The sequence below is a fragment of the Acanthopagrus latus genome, chromosome 17 (assembly GCF_904848185.1).
Source record: "Acanthopagrus latus isolate v.2019 chromosome 17, fAcaLat1.1, whole genome shotgun sequence".
Lineage (NCBI taxonomy): Eukaryota > Metazoa > Chordata > Actinopteri > Spariformes > Sparidae > Acanthopagrus > Acanthopagrus latus.
Genome location: NC_051055.1, coordinates 28,177,234 through 28,191,562, shown reverse-complemented (window position 1 = coordinate 28,191,562; position 14,329 = coordinate 28,177,234). Strand labels below are relative to the sequence as shown.

The 14,329-nt window shown below is 41.5% G+C and overlaps 1 protein-coding gene across 1 annotated transcript in view; it reads left to right on the top strand.

The window, feature by feature from the left end:
- The window catches only part of crppa (CDP-L-ribitol pyrophosphorylase A), a 46,757-nt gene that overhangs the window by 5,426 nt on the left and 27,002 nt on the right, over positions 1 to 14,329 (top strand). Inside the window, exons 3-6 of the mRNA XM_037075956.1 lie at positions 1,982 to 2,131; positions 6,888 to 6,992; positions 8,394 to 8,439; positions 10,270 to 10,367. Of these exons, the coding sequence (XP_036931851.1) occupies positions 1,982 to 2,131; positions 6,888 to 6,992; positions 8,394 to 8,439; positions 10,270 to 10,367 (399 nt within the window). The remainder of the gene's footprint in view (positions 1 to 1,981; positions 2,132 to 6,887; positions 6,993 to 8,393; positions 8,440 to 10,269; positions 10,368 to 14,329) is intronic.

Sequence of the window (14,329 nt, the reverse complement as noted above, 5' to 3'; positions counted from 1 at the left end):
GGCCTCTTTGGATTGTCAGTGTTTCCAGTAGCACATGAAGGCAGAATGTGTCCTTTCCCAAATAAAGGAAACGGCCCTAAAATGCCAGCAGTTCTTCATTCTTGGACATCGTCGTGAAGTTAATTAAATCTCGACTGTAGCTCATACTTCATCTCTTCAAGTGAGTTTAGCTGAAAACCAGAGAAGGTCAATTACAGCTCCGAGTGTAAACAACTCCATCACAGTTAGCTGCAGGCCCAGGAATCAAACCTTTCACCTGGTGGGATAAAGCGACATGTCACGTCTGTTTGTGCGCCCTGTGGTTCCTTTTTCAGCGTGTGGTGTGAACATAAACAAACTACACATTGAAATACAACGAAGTGGAGTTTTTCCAGTGGTGTTCAGAGCAAAAGAAGACAAACAGTTCTTTTGAGTGCACCTGAAGCTGAGACCTTTACCTTTCCATCTTCTCACAAAGTGTTTATCAGAGTGGCAGGCCCATCGCTCTCAGTGTTGGGAGTTTATTTCATCAGTGCTAGATGGAAAACATTTTGGCCGGTTGAAGATCGGTCTCGTAATTATTCATGGCTGAGACTCTGAGAGGAGGCTCTGTTGAATGCAGGTCACACAGGTTGTGTAAAAAGCACGAGCTCTCTGACGTGAGGCCAACATTGATGATGTGTTTCTGAGTGTGTGTGTGTCTGTGTGAGGAACTTTCACAGCAGGCGGTCTGGTCCTCATTATCTAGCCAGTATCCACGCTCATGGCAGAACGCCCGTCACCGCTGAGGATCAGCAGATTAATTTTGATTTTAACAGCATGTGTAACACGCAGAACACATGTTTGCTTTCCTTTCATTTATTAGTTTCTCCTGCGCACGCTCGCCGACTGTCTGCTCCTGCAAACGGCCCACAGTCATAGCTGCAGTGGGATGAAAATATTATCTCTTGAAATTTTGATTATTTTGAGTTTGCGAGGGAGGAGGTATGAGCAGTGCGTGCTGCAGATGTTCTGGTTAAGATGGATTTATTGTTACTGATGTGGCTGCTGACTCCAAGTGTGATCAGGGAAATATTCTCTCTTAGAAATGTGGAGTTATGGCTGAACAGCCACGAGAGAATTTGACAAAGAAAAAAATAATTTGGACTTTTTTTTTTGTCCACAACCGAAAGACTTTCTGTTTACTGTCACAGAGGAGGAAAGAGATTAGAAAATATTCACATCTAAGAAACTCGAATAAGAGAATTATGACTTATTTCTTAAAAATTACTAAATTTGATGATTCGATTATTAAAATTGTTGATCAGTTTCATTCATCAAAAGCAAAGAGGAGCATCACCAGTTCTCTAACCGACAGTACAAATGACTCTGTATATTAAAAATTTTGATATCAAAGTTTACCGGGAACTCTCTGATATCTTTTTTTGTTTTCTTTTCTGTTCCTCTCTGTAACTGTGCATCTGTGTAGTCCTGAGCGTTTGCTCAAATGTATGCATCTTGAAATACATTCAGTGCATGATCATCACCTCATCTCATGCTGCTCTGTGTGTCTGTTCACTGGTATTTAGATAATTCCTATGATTCCACCTCTAAATGTCGTCTCACAAAAATGAAAAATGAACGGCAGTATTCGTCACATTCAGAGTAGAAACTGGGGTGTGTGCCCGGTAAAGGTGTTCGGAAAATACTCGTACTTGTTCAGCCATTTGATCCCCGTCCTGTTAAGAGTATTACTGTCTAGACGTTTTGTTCTTTTTTTTTATATATATATATATATATATATATATATATATATATACTTATAAATCTGATTGTAAACTATGAGGTATATCTTTTTGTGAAATCTGTTTTTTTGCATTCACTTACGTAAAAAATCTACTAAAATAACAGGTGTAACTTGAAAAAAATAACTTTGAGACTAATTTCACTCATTATTAAACTTGTCTAGGGGTATAGTAGCCCAGGTTAACTAGACTAAATCCTCTTTTTCTTTGTTGTCCAGGCAGCAGGAGCCATCCGACCTCTTGTTTCCACCGTGATAGCCACCACGTCAGAAGGCTACCTGGATCACTCTCTAGAGCGGGCCAAGTACCGAGCCAGCGAGATGCCTCAGGGATTCACATATGATGTCATCTATCAAGCCTATCAGAGGGTAGAGTCTGTTCTTTGTTTACCTTCATTAACCTATTTAACAAACAAGATGGCGTTCCTCAATTTAAAAGGGAGCAGCTTTGGGGTTTTTGTCTGAATGTTGTGTCTAAAGAAAAAAAAGCTTGTTTTAAAAAATCTTCATGATATTCTGAATTAGACACATGGTGCCTGAAAGGGGAGAGTAAATCAGCGTGTTCACCTGCAATCTGTGTTCACATCACAGCTGAGCCGGAGGCAATAAAAACATGTGACTACAGCCTGGAGTAAATCCCCGTAATATACATTCACATTGCACACAAAAGCCAGATGTGAGCAGGTTTAAATGGGTTTTTTGGCCACTGAAAAGTTCCACTGCAGCTTGTCCCTCTTCTGGCAGTCATTCCCTTGCAATCACATATTGATTAGTCTTTGTCCTGTTTTCTCACATGCAGTTAATCACAAACACAATCTGTTTGCACATTTGCACATGACGGATTTTGTTCTTTAGGCAAGATCTCTCTCTGTTTCTCATCAGGTCTCAGATAAGCATTGTCACTTTATTTACTGATTGAAATTAAGTTTGAAAGTTAGATATCAACAAAACTAAAAAGTAAGAAAATTAAAATTTAAAGTGACAGAAACAGCAAACTAATAAGGGAGACAAATGAGAAGGTAAAGAAACTTAAACTTTATCTTCACTAATCTTATAGCAGAGACTTAATTGCTTCATTCGTTATGGAGTTACACCTACCATATATTATTCTTTTTTTTTTATACCATCATTGGAAGAGTGTTGCTCCTTTAAAACTTTCAGTAATTACTAGATCATTCTGTGTTACTGAAAAGGTCAAGCAGCAATCCTGGATTAACCCGAAGTGCATGAAACTAAAAGTCAGTGTGTAAAACAAGTCATAATATCGCAGGATCCTGCAGGCGTGTGCTGCTCACTCCTGGTGTCAAATAATTGCATAAAAAAAAAAATCTCTCAAATCTTTTGACAGATTGAGATTTATGCTTGAAAAATTACAGCACTTAGATGACGGCGGCCTTTATGATTCTCATACATCATATCAGGCCTTCACAGCTCTTCATTGTTCTGCTGATGTGCCAGAACCTGCAGGCTTTCACTCTGAAGAGCTTGTGGCGCGGAGCGCTATCATTTTCACTCGGCCTCGGCTGCGTCTGGGAAAGAAATGACACATTAATAATATTTTCAGCCACACTGCAGCAGATTAGTCTGTGGAACAAAAATGAACAAAGGCGCAGTAGGAAAACGGGTGAAAAAGCGCTGAAATTACATGGCACATTTAGGTGGATTTGGATTAATAGTCTGAGCAGTTGAGTGCGTTTTAATATGTCTACCTGAAAAATGGAAAGGATTCATCCGCTGACATCAGCCGTAAATGTGTTGATTCTTCCCTTAAAGCAAAGACTTGGCAGGCTAATCCAAGGCAACTTAATGCGAAACCTGAGCCGCAGAAGTTGACCTTATTTATTTTCAGACACTTTTAGTTTGCTATTACAACCTTGACTCAGTTAGACGGTTCTTCCGATCCGCCACGTCTTTCGAAGGACGCAGAAAAACTTTGAGCTAAGGGCTGAAGTATGCCTCCAATTGGAGCCCCGTATGTGTGCAGTTATTTTTATTCCTGGCACATATGGATCTTCGAATTGCTCTGAGAGCTCTGTTGGCTTTGCCGTTGGCCTTTTCAGCAAATGAGCTCACATTTGTGCCACAATGTCAAACCAGTCGAGTTGCAAAAATCGAGACGAACTGGGGAGGTCGCTGGAGAAAATGAGAGGTTTTAAGGTCGTTGGAGAGTGTGTCGTTTTTTTCTCCTCCTCTTCAATCTTTCAAAAGATAAGGGGAAGTGTCAGGTTAGGACTGTAGGACATGCTCATGAAAAATCTGTGAAAGCTGCACATTTGTATCTTGACATCCATTGAGAGGAGAAGAACTTAGGGCTGAAAAGACAAAGGGGGAGACACTTTATCCAGTCCCCAAGTGAAAGCTTTTGTACGGGGGAGAAAATGCTAAAGGTTAAATTACCTCAAGACCGAAAGCGTATTTCTGCTGTAATTTCTCTCTCTTCTGTTCCAGGGTCTCTGGAATAAAAGACCCCCTCTCTTTTATAGCTTGATAAAATATTACCTAGGTATTATCTCAGGTAGCATGGATTGGTCTTTGTCGTGTCTGTGGCCTTTTAAACCAAATGAGCTCATCGCCTCGATCCAAACTTCCATGTGATCTACACAAACTGAGCTTTCCCAGCAAAGTGTTACCTGGTACAGTAAAGTATGGGATCATTATTTCAGGAAGAGTGATGACAGCAACAAAGACATAAACACACACACACACACAAGATTTTAGACACCTTAGTTTAAAGTATCTGTAATTAATGGTTGCATATTAACAAAGAAGACTGGCTATGTGTAAAGTACAACAGAGTAGTTCCCTGCAGCTCCATGGAGCATTTTTTGCGGCCGTCACTTCATTGTCTTGGTTTTCGGGTCCTATGCTGTTTTAGTTATACATCTCTCATGAGCGTTTTCACCAGGAGCGGCAGGCAGGTTTTTCTCTCCAAATTGTTCTCATTAAAAAAAGTCTGCACACTATCTGCAAAAAACACAGCAGACAGACAAAGTTAGCAACTAGCTGGTGGACATAGTGGAGCATTTGGCAGCTAAAAGGCTTCTCCTTTATGAGAAGCTGGTGGAGAAACTGAGCTTAAAGAGTATAAATACCATATTCTCACTAATGAGAAAGCCTGACACAAGAGTACAAATGGATCCTCATGTTTCTCCATATTAGATGGATGTAAATTTGTTAACATGTTCATGTTTTTGTGCTGCCTGCAATCAGCCAAACAGGATTCTGAACCTCAATTCAGGTCTAGTTTTCTTCTTTACTAACAAACACAATCTCTCTGATTTCACTTGGCTCAGTATTCCTGATTTGAGCATTTCTCCCGACAGAGCTGTTTTCTTATTTATTCCCTTCATATTTATTTCTTCCTTTCGAGCGTGACATCCTGCTGATTCTGACAGACCTGCTCCTGACCCATTTCGTAACATTTTCAGTCCAAGTCACGCATGTTTTTGTGTACAACACATTTTTTAAAGCAGTTTTCAGTCTATAAAAACATCACAATTGCATGTGTAGCGCTTCCTTCCAGTGAAATATTCTGGAACCACATGTTTACCTTCTAATGAGCCTTGGATCTGTTTTTTGACAAACCATGGAAAATAATGTACTAGAACAAACAATGTCAGATCTCTGCTGGTGAAAACAGGCAGTTATGTAAAAGTTGCTAGTTTCTGTTTAAGCGTTTATTATGAAAAATGTTAAAGAGAAAGTTGAAGTTTTGTTGGTCATCCAAAACAAATTCCAGTGGAATATAATGAGACGACAGGAATCTAAACTATAACAATTTGTACTCAATCAGATGATGTTTTTAAATGAAGTAAACATAAAGCAACATTATAACCTCACATATCCAAGAACCGTTTCTGTAGCACTGACAGTCATACACAAAAACACCACGTCTCACAGAACAGTGTGGGAAAAAGTCTGCTGAGCTGATGAAACAAATGTTCTTAATACAGATAGATAAGAGTGTTACAGGGCCAACAGTCCATCAGCCAAAGAAAACAGATTCCTCTGAAGTGTCTGATGAAAAATGTGGTGACGGCAGCATCATGTTATGAGCCTGTTTTTCTTCGGTTGAAACTCCGGGCTGCAAATTTGAACGAGAATTTCATCTCTCAAGGATGCGACCATATGTTGCACAGAAACAAATTATCTTAGGAATGCCTGGACAGAAGAAGAGCCTCCTCGAACAAGTGCCAAATCAGACGCTGTTTTTCTTTTTCCCTCTGAATACTGAAAATGTACCACTTTTACATAACACATTTTAAAACCTAAAATACAGACAGATGTGAAATTAACCATACACGTTCATGGTCCTCAGAGGATGAACCCTCTATGTTGTGGACGCACCATGATCACCCTCAGATCAAAATATACAATTTTGCATGCAAGATATCTCATAATCTAGTCGACCGATTGAAATGTTAGAAGCACATTCAAACAAAAGAAAGGGACGTTAACCATAAACTCCTGCTGTCTCTAAACATTCAGCTACAATTTTGTTCTTGAGTAGTAGTATTTGAGGAAAATGTCTCAGGAACTTTTGGAAGGATTGTCAGGAACTTTGGTACAGACATTCTTAGTCTCTTCAGGATGAATTGTGACAACTTTTGCAATCTTTTAACTTTTCCTCTGGTGCCATCTCAGCTGTACTTTGGGATTATTGATCATTAACAAACGTTAGAATGGCAAATGATAAACCTGCTGTTAGCATCGTCTTTGTGAGCATAGTAGCATGCAGATGTGTGCATTTAGCTCAAAGCCCCATTAGCTGTGTTTCAGTCCAATATAACACAAATTCTAAACACATTTCAAGTAAATCTGCAACTGAAAAATCAGCTAAATGTTTTTTTTCCATCCATTAATGTAGCAGTGAGCAAAAGGTGGCGTCAATCTTTCCAAGATACTTCAAATGTCTATACAACTGTGCAATTTGACCTTAAACCATTTAAAAATGTATTATTAAATAAACAGTATGTTATGCATTAATACATCATATATTTGACAGTACGTATGAGAATGTAACAGAGCATCCAGTTGGTGCAGATCCAACACCGACTGTGTGCCACAGTCCCACTGACTGTTGTCGACACTTCAGCCTCTTCTCCCTGTTGTGTCCCCTCTGCAGTGCACTGAGTCAGACTTTGAGTTTGGCACCGAGTGTCTTCATCTGGCTCTGCAGTACTGTGGCACCAACGCCAAGCTCATCCAGGGTCCGCCAACACTGTGGAAGGTGAGCTCGCCAGGGGCCCGATTTGGGATTTGTGGATTTGGTGACACATTGGCGAGCGCCGCTGTATGCCCTCTTTTTATTTTTATCATATGGGCACAAAGAAAACTCATGAATTGGAAGTGAGGGGTGCTGGCAAAAGGGGAGGCGGTTATATATTGGATGTGACGTTCAAGATTAGCATGTAGAAATTAGTTTAATTGTGAATGTTCTGTGTTTAACGTTCTATCAGATTATAGAACTTCTTGCCTTCAACATTTAGTGGATCAGATTTACAGAAAGACATCTTTTTTTGTTGTTAGAACTGAATGTTATCTATTCATGAAGATAGTTTTGGTTTCATGTGCTGAGGTTTGGAGTTTTCTGTGTCCAACTCAATATAACAAACGTGGACACAATTATGTTTGTTGTGTTCAAAGCCTTGGACGAAGACATTTTTCACAATATCTGAAGACCAACTTGTCGTTTCAGAAACATTGCCGTGGATACTCTGAATGACTCTAAAATAACATTTTGCTTGCGATGAATTTAAAGCCATGGCCTTGCTCCACAGATGGGTTGTCAAAGGAATTGTTAGTTATGGTTTTTCCTTTCCTCCCTTTTGACAAAGTGATTCCAGTAACTATGGAGCCTAAACATCTGAATCAGGAACTAAGCATCACCCTTGTGCTCTCCTCTACTAGTTTACCGCTGCAAGCATTGATCATTTTATTCAATTAGTTGATCAAAAGAAAAGCAGTCAAAGCAGTGTTCATTTATCAAGCAGAGATGTGCTGCTTCTCTTTTTCATTTATGATAGTAAATGAAAAGTCTTTGGGTTTGTACTGTTGGTCTAACTAAATAATCGATCTGAAGACTTTGATTCACTCTGAGCTCTGAGGAATTGTGATGAGCATTTTTCACAATGTTTTGATATTTTATAGACTAAACAACTAAACCAATCTTGAAAATAAGATTTGTCTTTCACAACAGTAGTTGCTACTTTCTGCGTCTCCCTCACTACTTCTGCAGGGACCATTAAGAAAAGTGAAATTTGTCTGAAAATGGATTAAAAAGAAAACTATGGCTGCAATTCAGACGCAATTTTCACATGTAGGAAAAAAACACAACTGCAAACTCAGCTAAGATAGTTTCTGGTCTGATGGACACTTCAGCCCCCAGAGTATGGACTTTTATTGACACTAGTAACTCAGTTCAGACCCTTGTACCCCCGGTCATAACTTCAGGTCTTGCAGGAGAATCTCGCTACCACGTTCTTTCATTCGAATATTTCTTGAGGCTTGAAGAGGCTTGAACACTGTAATGGTCTCAAAAAAAGCAAAGATTATAAAAAAAACTAGCTGCTCTTTAGATAAAGAGTTATTTTGAGGGCGGAACTGATCCTTTAATTTATTTTGCCTTCAGGTAACCTACAAAAGAGATCTGGCTGCTGCAGAGTCCATTATCAAAGGTGAGTCACCTTCTCCACACATTATTTCCTGTATGTACTGTGTATAATATATCATTTACACACATAAAGGGTCCATGCAGACGTGTAGACAGGAAAGTCTTCTCAGGCAGGTTAAATGCTCAGAATTGGGCAGTTTGAGAGTTTTGCGTCTCACTTTGTTGTTGTTAGAGTCAGATTTGAAGAGAATGAACCAAAATGGCTCCTCACTGTCGACAGAGGCAGAAATTCTTTGTAGCATTGTTCAGCTTGGTTGGAACAGCAGTCTGAATACTATGGAGAGCAAGTCAGGACAAGGGAGACTATCACAGTCAGAGACATGGGAATAAACATGGCCCTATATTTCACCCCACCAGCACCTGGACCAACAATTACCTGTTTGATGATGACATAAGGTGCACAGTGATTATTCCCAGAGCCTCTGATGTGAATGAATTCATTGTGTGTGTGTGTGTGTGTGTGTTTTTTTTTTTTTAAAAAAAAACAGCGGACGTGGAAGAATGTTCTCACATCTGTCAGTACGACAAACTGTCAAGTGTTTCAGTTTGTGTGTGTTTGTGTTTCTGTGTGCTCAAATATACTTACAGTACATAAACAGCACTGTGTGTGTATGTGTGTGCAGGCTCACATGTGTGTATCCTGGTTAAAGGTGTGTGTTTGTGTGGACACTTATGAATCAATTTTTCAAGAAGAGGCCCTTTCAAGTGACGACGTCAGGTTTTCTTTTGCAGACGTGGCTATGATGAGTTGATGTTGTCATTTTAACTTAATGTTATTGACCATGAACTTATGAATTTATTGAGGACTTGCAAAGGAGGAGTAGCTATTTCTGGTGCCCTGGTTCTGGCTTACCTTACAAGGCAGCTGGATTGGCGCGGTCAAATGATCCTGTGATCTCGCGAATCCGTCTTGCCAGGCCTCAAACTATGCTTTTGTGGCTGAACTCACGGTGGTTTGAACAAATCATAGTCGCATGAAGAACTGTTGGCAGCCACTGGCATGTTTTTTAAATGTGATGACCAGTGAGAGAAGTGATTTTTCATTTGAAAACAACAGCGGCGGTGGTGAAAGAGGTCAGCATTGATGTTGCTGCCGCATCAATTTTATCTGAACTGGAGAGTATTTTTCATGGAAAGAAGAGCAAAGAAGGGCACTGAAGGCTTTTCTTGATCGAAAAGATGCTTTCGCTCTTCTTCTGCAAGATTTTGATTTACTGACTGGCTCCACAGGTGGTAGTGTTCTCCAACTGTTGATGTGATTGTTTGAAGTTTGCCCCGTGATAAATGGCGATAGACAATTGTTTTGTCGAATCACCTGCAAACTATTCTTTGAGAATGCACATCCCTTTTCCAAACAGTTTCTAAGGGCAACTTCCCAGATGGTTCTGTGTAACAAACCATCTGGTGCGTCTTGTTGGGGTCCAGTTACTTCTACCGACTACTGGCGTCTAAATTATTTTCCATTGAGGTGAGTTGTCAGCCAAAACAGGTGCAGGACACTGATATAGTCTCTGTGATGTCCTGCATAGGTTCCTGAGGAGCCATAGTGAAGCTGTGGTTACCATCTTGGCATCACCTGACAATTACAAAATAGACAAACAGGTGATGGGAGGACGAAACCAAGGTGGAGCAGAATGAGGCATGGTTGCTATATGACAAACGTCTTTGTAACAGCACTTGGGTGCAGAGTGTATTCTGTTCATATTCGCGTATAGCTCCTCCTGTGCACCTCTAATGATGGCAGCAGAATTATTGCCAAGTTTTGCCAGTTTGTGCTCACGCAAATTGAATTCTCTCACTGGAGTTTTCAACCAGTCGCGTCTTTCTCTTTCAGAGACTCTGTCGCAGTCGGCCTGTATCATCACAGGTGGATCTGCACATGCTGCGACGCTGGCTGATGGCCTCCAGAAGGCTGCCGAAGGTCTCCACATGGTAAGACCGGGGCAGTCACAGCTAATTAAAATGCTGGTTGTGTTGACGACAGCAATACTGAACATCCCCATGAGTTTTCCATTTTTATTTTCCGCTATCTCTCCATCCCCATACCTCCAATCCCCCTTCAAACTCGATGTGAGCTCCACTTGGGTGGCCCTGTGGTGAGACTTGCCATCTGCGGTCAGACCTCTAATGGAGCCTGTCTGAGACATCCACTCTCTGCAACTTTCCTCCTCCTCATTATCTCCCTCCATCCCCGACCTCCACCTCTCACTCCCCTGCATGCAGGAGAGCAGATGGCAGTCATATTTCCTGTACCGGGGGAGCTGGCTTGATTAATCGAGTGTTTAGTGATGAGTTCTTACCTCCTCCTCCTCCCCTCCTCCTCCTCTTCTTCGTCGTCCTCCTCATCCTGCTATCGCCTCCGCTCCCTCCGACTTGACAAGCTCCCAGTTTCAGGCCACAGTTCATGTTCCTCTCTTTCACTTTTAATCTTTTTTGGGCTCATCAGATTCCCATGCTGCAAACATCCTCCAGTTAATTTGTAAAATTGCTTCTAATAGACAATGGAAAACAGCATCCATATGCAAAAGAGTAAATGAGTGACAGTCTGAGATATTCAGTCAGACAGCGCAGACCACGCAGAGGTTCCATATGTGGAGTCCTCTCCTTTACTTTAACAACTGTTGGGTTTCCCTTGAGCGAGCCACGTAACCACCAACTCAGGCAACCTTCAGTGTGTCTGTGAAAAGAAGAAAGAAGAACCGATGTTACGGAAATAAGCTCTGTGACTACACGTGGACATGCAACTGCAGGTTTTGGGTTTGTCAGAAAGAAAAAGCTTTTGTGCAAAGCTTTAAAGCAAGAAAGCGAACATCAAGTTATGAGGCTCACAATGCAAAATGCGATCTCAATTTGAGACAAACAAGTTAACAGTCAAGGTGACCTGGAAGGGAAGAACTTGTTCGTCTGAGGGAGGACAACATAATATGATGAATGCTTGTTCAGTGTTAATTCAGTTTAACAGCCTTTGACAAATGCTGCCTTTGTGTAGCTTCTGTTTTTGTTTTGTCAAAGGAGCGCTCGACAGACAGTCTTTGTTTTGAGAATCGAATACTTACAGGATTATACAAAAAGAGCGTCTCAAGTGGATTAAGCTGAAAGAGTGGTATGAGAACCATTTTCATACCACAAGGCTGTGTTTTGACTTTGGTACGGGGGGAGACGCTCACTTCTCAAAATCACACCCCCCTCCCACCACTACAGCTTGATCTTATTTCTGTAAAACAGCGTCCTGTTCCAGCTATTGTCCAGCAGCTAAAGCTCAGAGAAAAGAGAATAGAGGAGATAAAAATATCGATATGCTTGTTGAATGCTTGAGTTCACAGAAAGTGAAGCCTTCCAAGCAGCAGCAAGTGTTTTGTGGCCTGACGTGACTCAGGCAGAAAACTTCAGAGACGACGTGATATATTTAGTTTTTTTAAAGTTGTATTCACGTCTGCTGAAGTTCTTCATCACTCTCTGACGCCTCACCTGATGTTTCCCCCAGAGGTTTTAGCAACAGGCGACAAAATGAAACTCACCATTATGCTGAATGAAATAACAGATTTCTCTGAGTTAAAAAATGTTGGAAAGTTTTGGGATAACGTAAGAACACAGCGCAACAAAAAAAGCAGCAAAGATCTCGTCGTTTTAAGTCAGAAATGATACGTATTATACCTTATACCTATATCTTCACCCTTGACTGAAAGGGGCTTGGTGCTCCCTCCTGATGTAGTGAAAACAAGTGAAGATGGATCACATAAGATTGTGCTGGTGCTTATCACATTGTGTCCATCCCCTTCACATGCTTATATTTTATTCCCACCGCCTATTACTCTTCTTGAGAGCAGACACCCAGGCTGACAAATTGCCCACACATGGCTTCATGTAAAGAAACATGTGTCTCGGATCATCCTGATGTGTATACATATATATATTCCCTGAATGTAGCTGCTGACAGTGGAAGGGGGCGGCAGAGCACACCGCATTACGTCTTTCCATGTTCCACCGTGATCCAAATGGTCCATCCTCCTTTAAACTCGCTCCAAGTCCTTCATCAGCTGGTGTCAAACGGGCGGATCTCGCTGTCTGGTGCTGGACCGGGCCCCAAAGACGGATTGGGCTCGGTATCAGTCTTCTTGGATCGGCTGATTGGAGCCATTCCCGTCTATGCTCAGGTGGCTGGTGGGGCCGTGTTTTTCCGGTGCGCATGTTCGGAACCAGATACGTCCTTTTCAGGGAGTTGGGAGGGAGGAGGACTGGAGGGGGGAGATGAAAGGCGAGGGGAGGAAGCGGAAGATGAAGAATTACCTTTGTCCCGGTGCCATTACCTGAATCTAATACAGGGATAAGCATGGATGGGCTGCCCAAGCTCAGCTGAAAACTGACAGTGTGGCGCAGTGTGTGTTTGTGTCCAGGTGGAGGATTTGGCAGCATGTGTGAGTAAGAGGCCGACTCTCGCAGTCAGAATGTGTTTGTGTGGTTGCTCTCAGCAGGATGTTGTTATCTGAGAGATCCATTTGATACCGTTTTTAAACACAAGCTTACAAAGTAGAAGGAAAAACTGTCAATTGATAGGAAATTTAGATAAAATTGAGTCTCCTGACATCACCACATTTCCAGAGGAAGTACTTCTGATTCCAGCATGTTGGGCTGCAACGTAACACTTGAAAAAAAAACAAGCAAATTCAGTTGCAAATTTGCAAGGAACAGATTTACAAAGTGTTATTAAGCCTGTCCTTCATATAATCACGTGTTTCACAAAATGTGTCTTTTGTTGCTCCTGTCACAACTTGTTTGAAACATGCAACTGGCATCACATTACATTAAGTACAAAAACCATTAAAGATGAAAACAGTACATGCATCCATCCATCCATTGTAAACCGCTTATCCGAAGTCGGGTCATGGGGGCAGCAGCTTCAGCAGCGAGCCCCAGACTTCCCTTTCCCCGGCCACTTTGTCTAATTCTGGCTGGGGAATCCCCGGACGCTCCCAGGCCAGAAAGGAATCCCTCCACTTGGTCCTGGGTCTACACCTAGGTCTCCTCCCAGTTAGATGGGCCAGGAACACCTCCCTAGGAAGGCACCCTGGTGGCATCCTCATCAGATGCCCAAACCACCACAACTGGCTCCTTTCCATGCAAAGGAGCAGCGGCTCTACTCTGAGTCCCTCCCGGATGGCTGAGCTTCTCACCCTCTAAGGGAGACCCCAGCCATCCTGCGGAGAAAACCCAGATCGGCCACTTGTACCTACGATCTCCCTTTTCATCACAACCGTGCAGTGAGAACAGTACAAAGACAATATAATTAGTGTTTTACCTCTTCAATCATTGAAATCATTGAATGTCATTGGTCAGTGGTCCAGATGAAATATGTTTTTAGATATTTTCTTGGTAAATGCTTAAAATAAATGCTTTTGATGGAACAAAAAATCAGTACCATAAATGATCCCATTTAGCCTTTTCACACTGAACAGAAAACTTTCCACCACTTACTGGATTTTGTCTGAATGCAAAGGGGTAAAATTGTCATTCACTGTTGATCGGCTGCTACCAGAAGTGCTCCTTTATAATATAGATTATAATTGTGATCAGGTAGTTCTTTGAAAGAGTAAATGTTGTCAACATGTCTGCTACTACTCACACATACCAATATGTTCTTCTTTGAAAGATATAAATACCTGTGTAGAGATGAAAACCTCGATTTCCTCTCTACGAGTTCCTTCACGTCGAACCGTTTTGTGCAGTCAGCCTATATCCTGCTTTAACCTTGTGTTACATAACTACAAGCCATCAATTATTCAAACATTTGGCTTCGGTGAATTTGGAACAAAGGTGCTCATAAAACATTTACTTGTCTGGGTTTAGCTTAAAGTACATAAACGAGAAAAGAAGTGTTTCATTTAAGAACGCGGCCA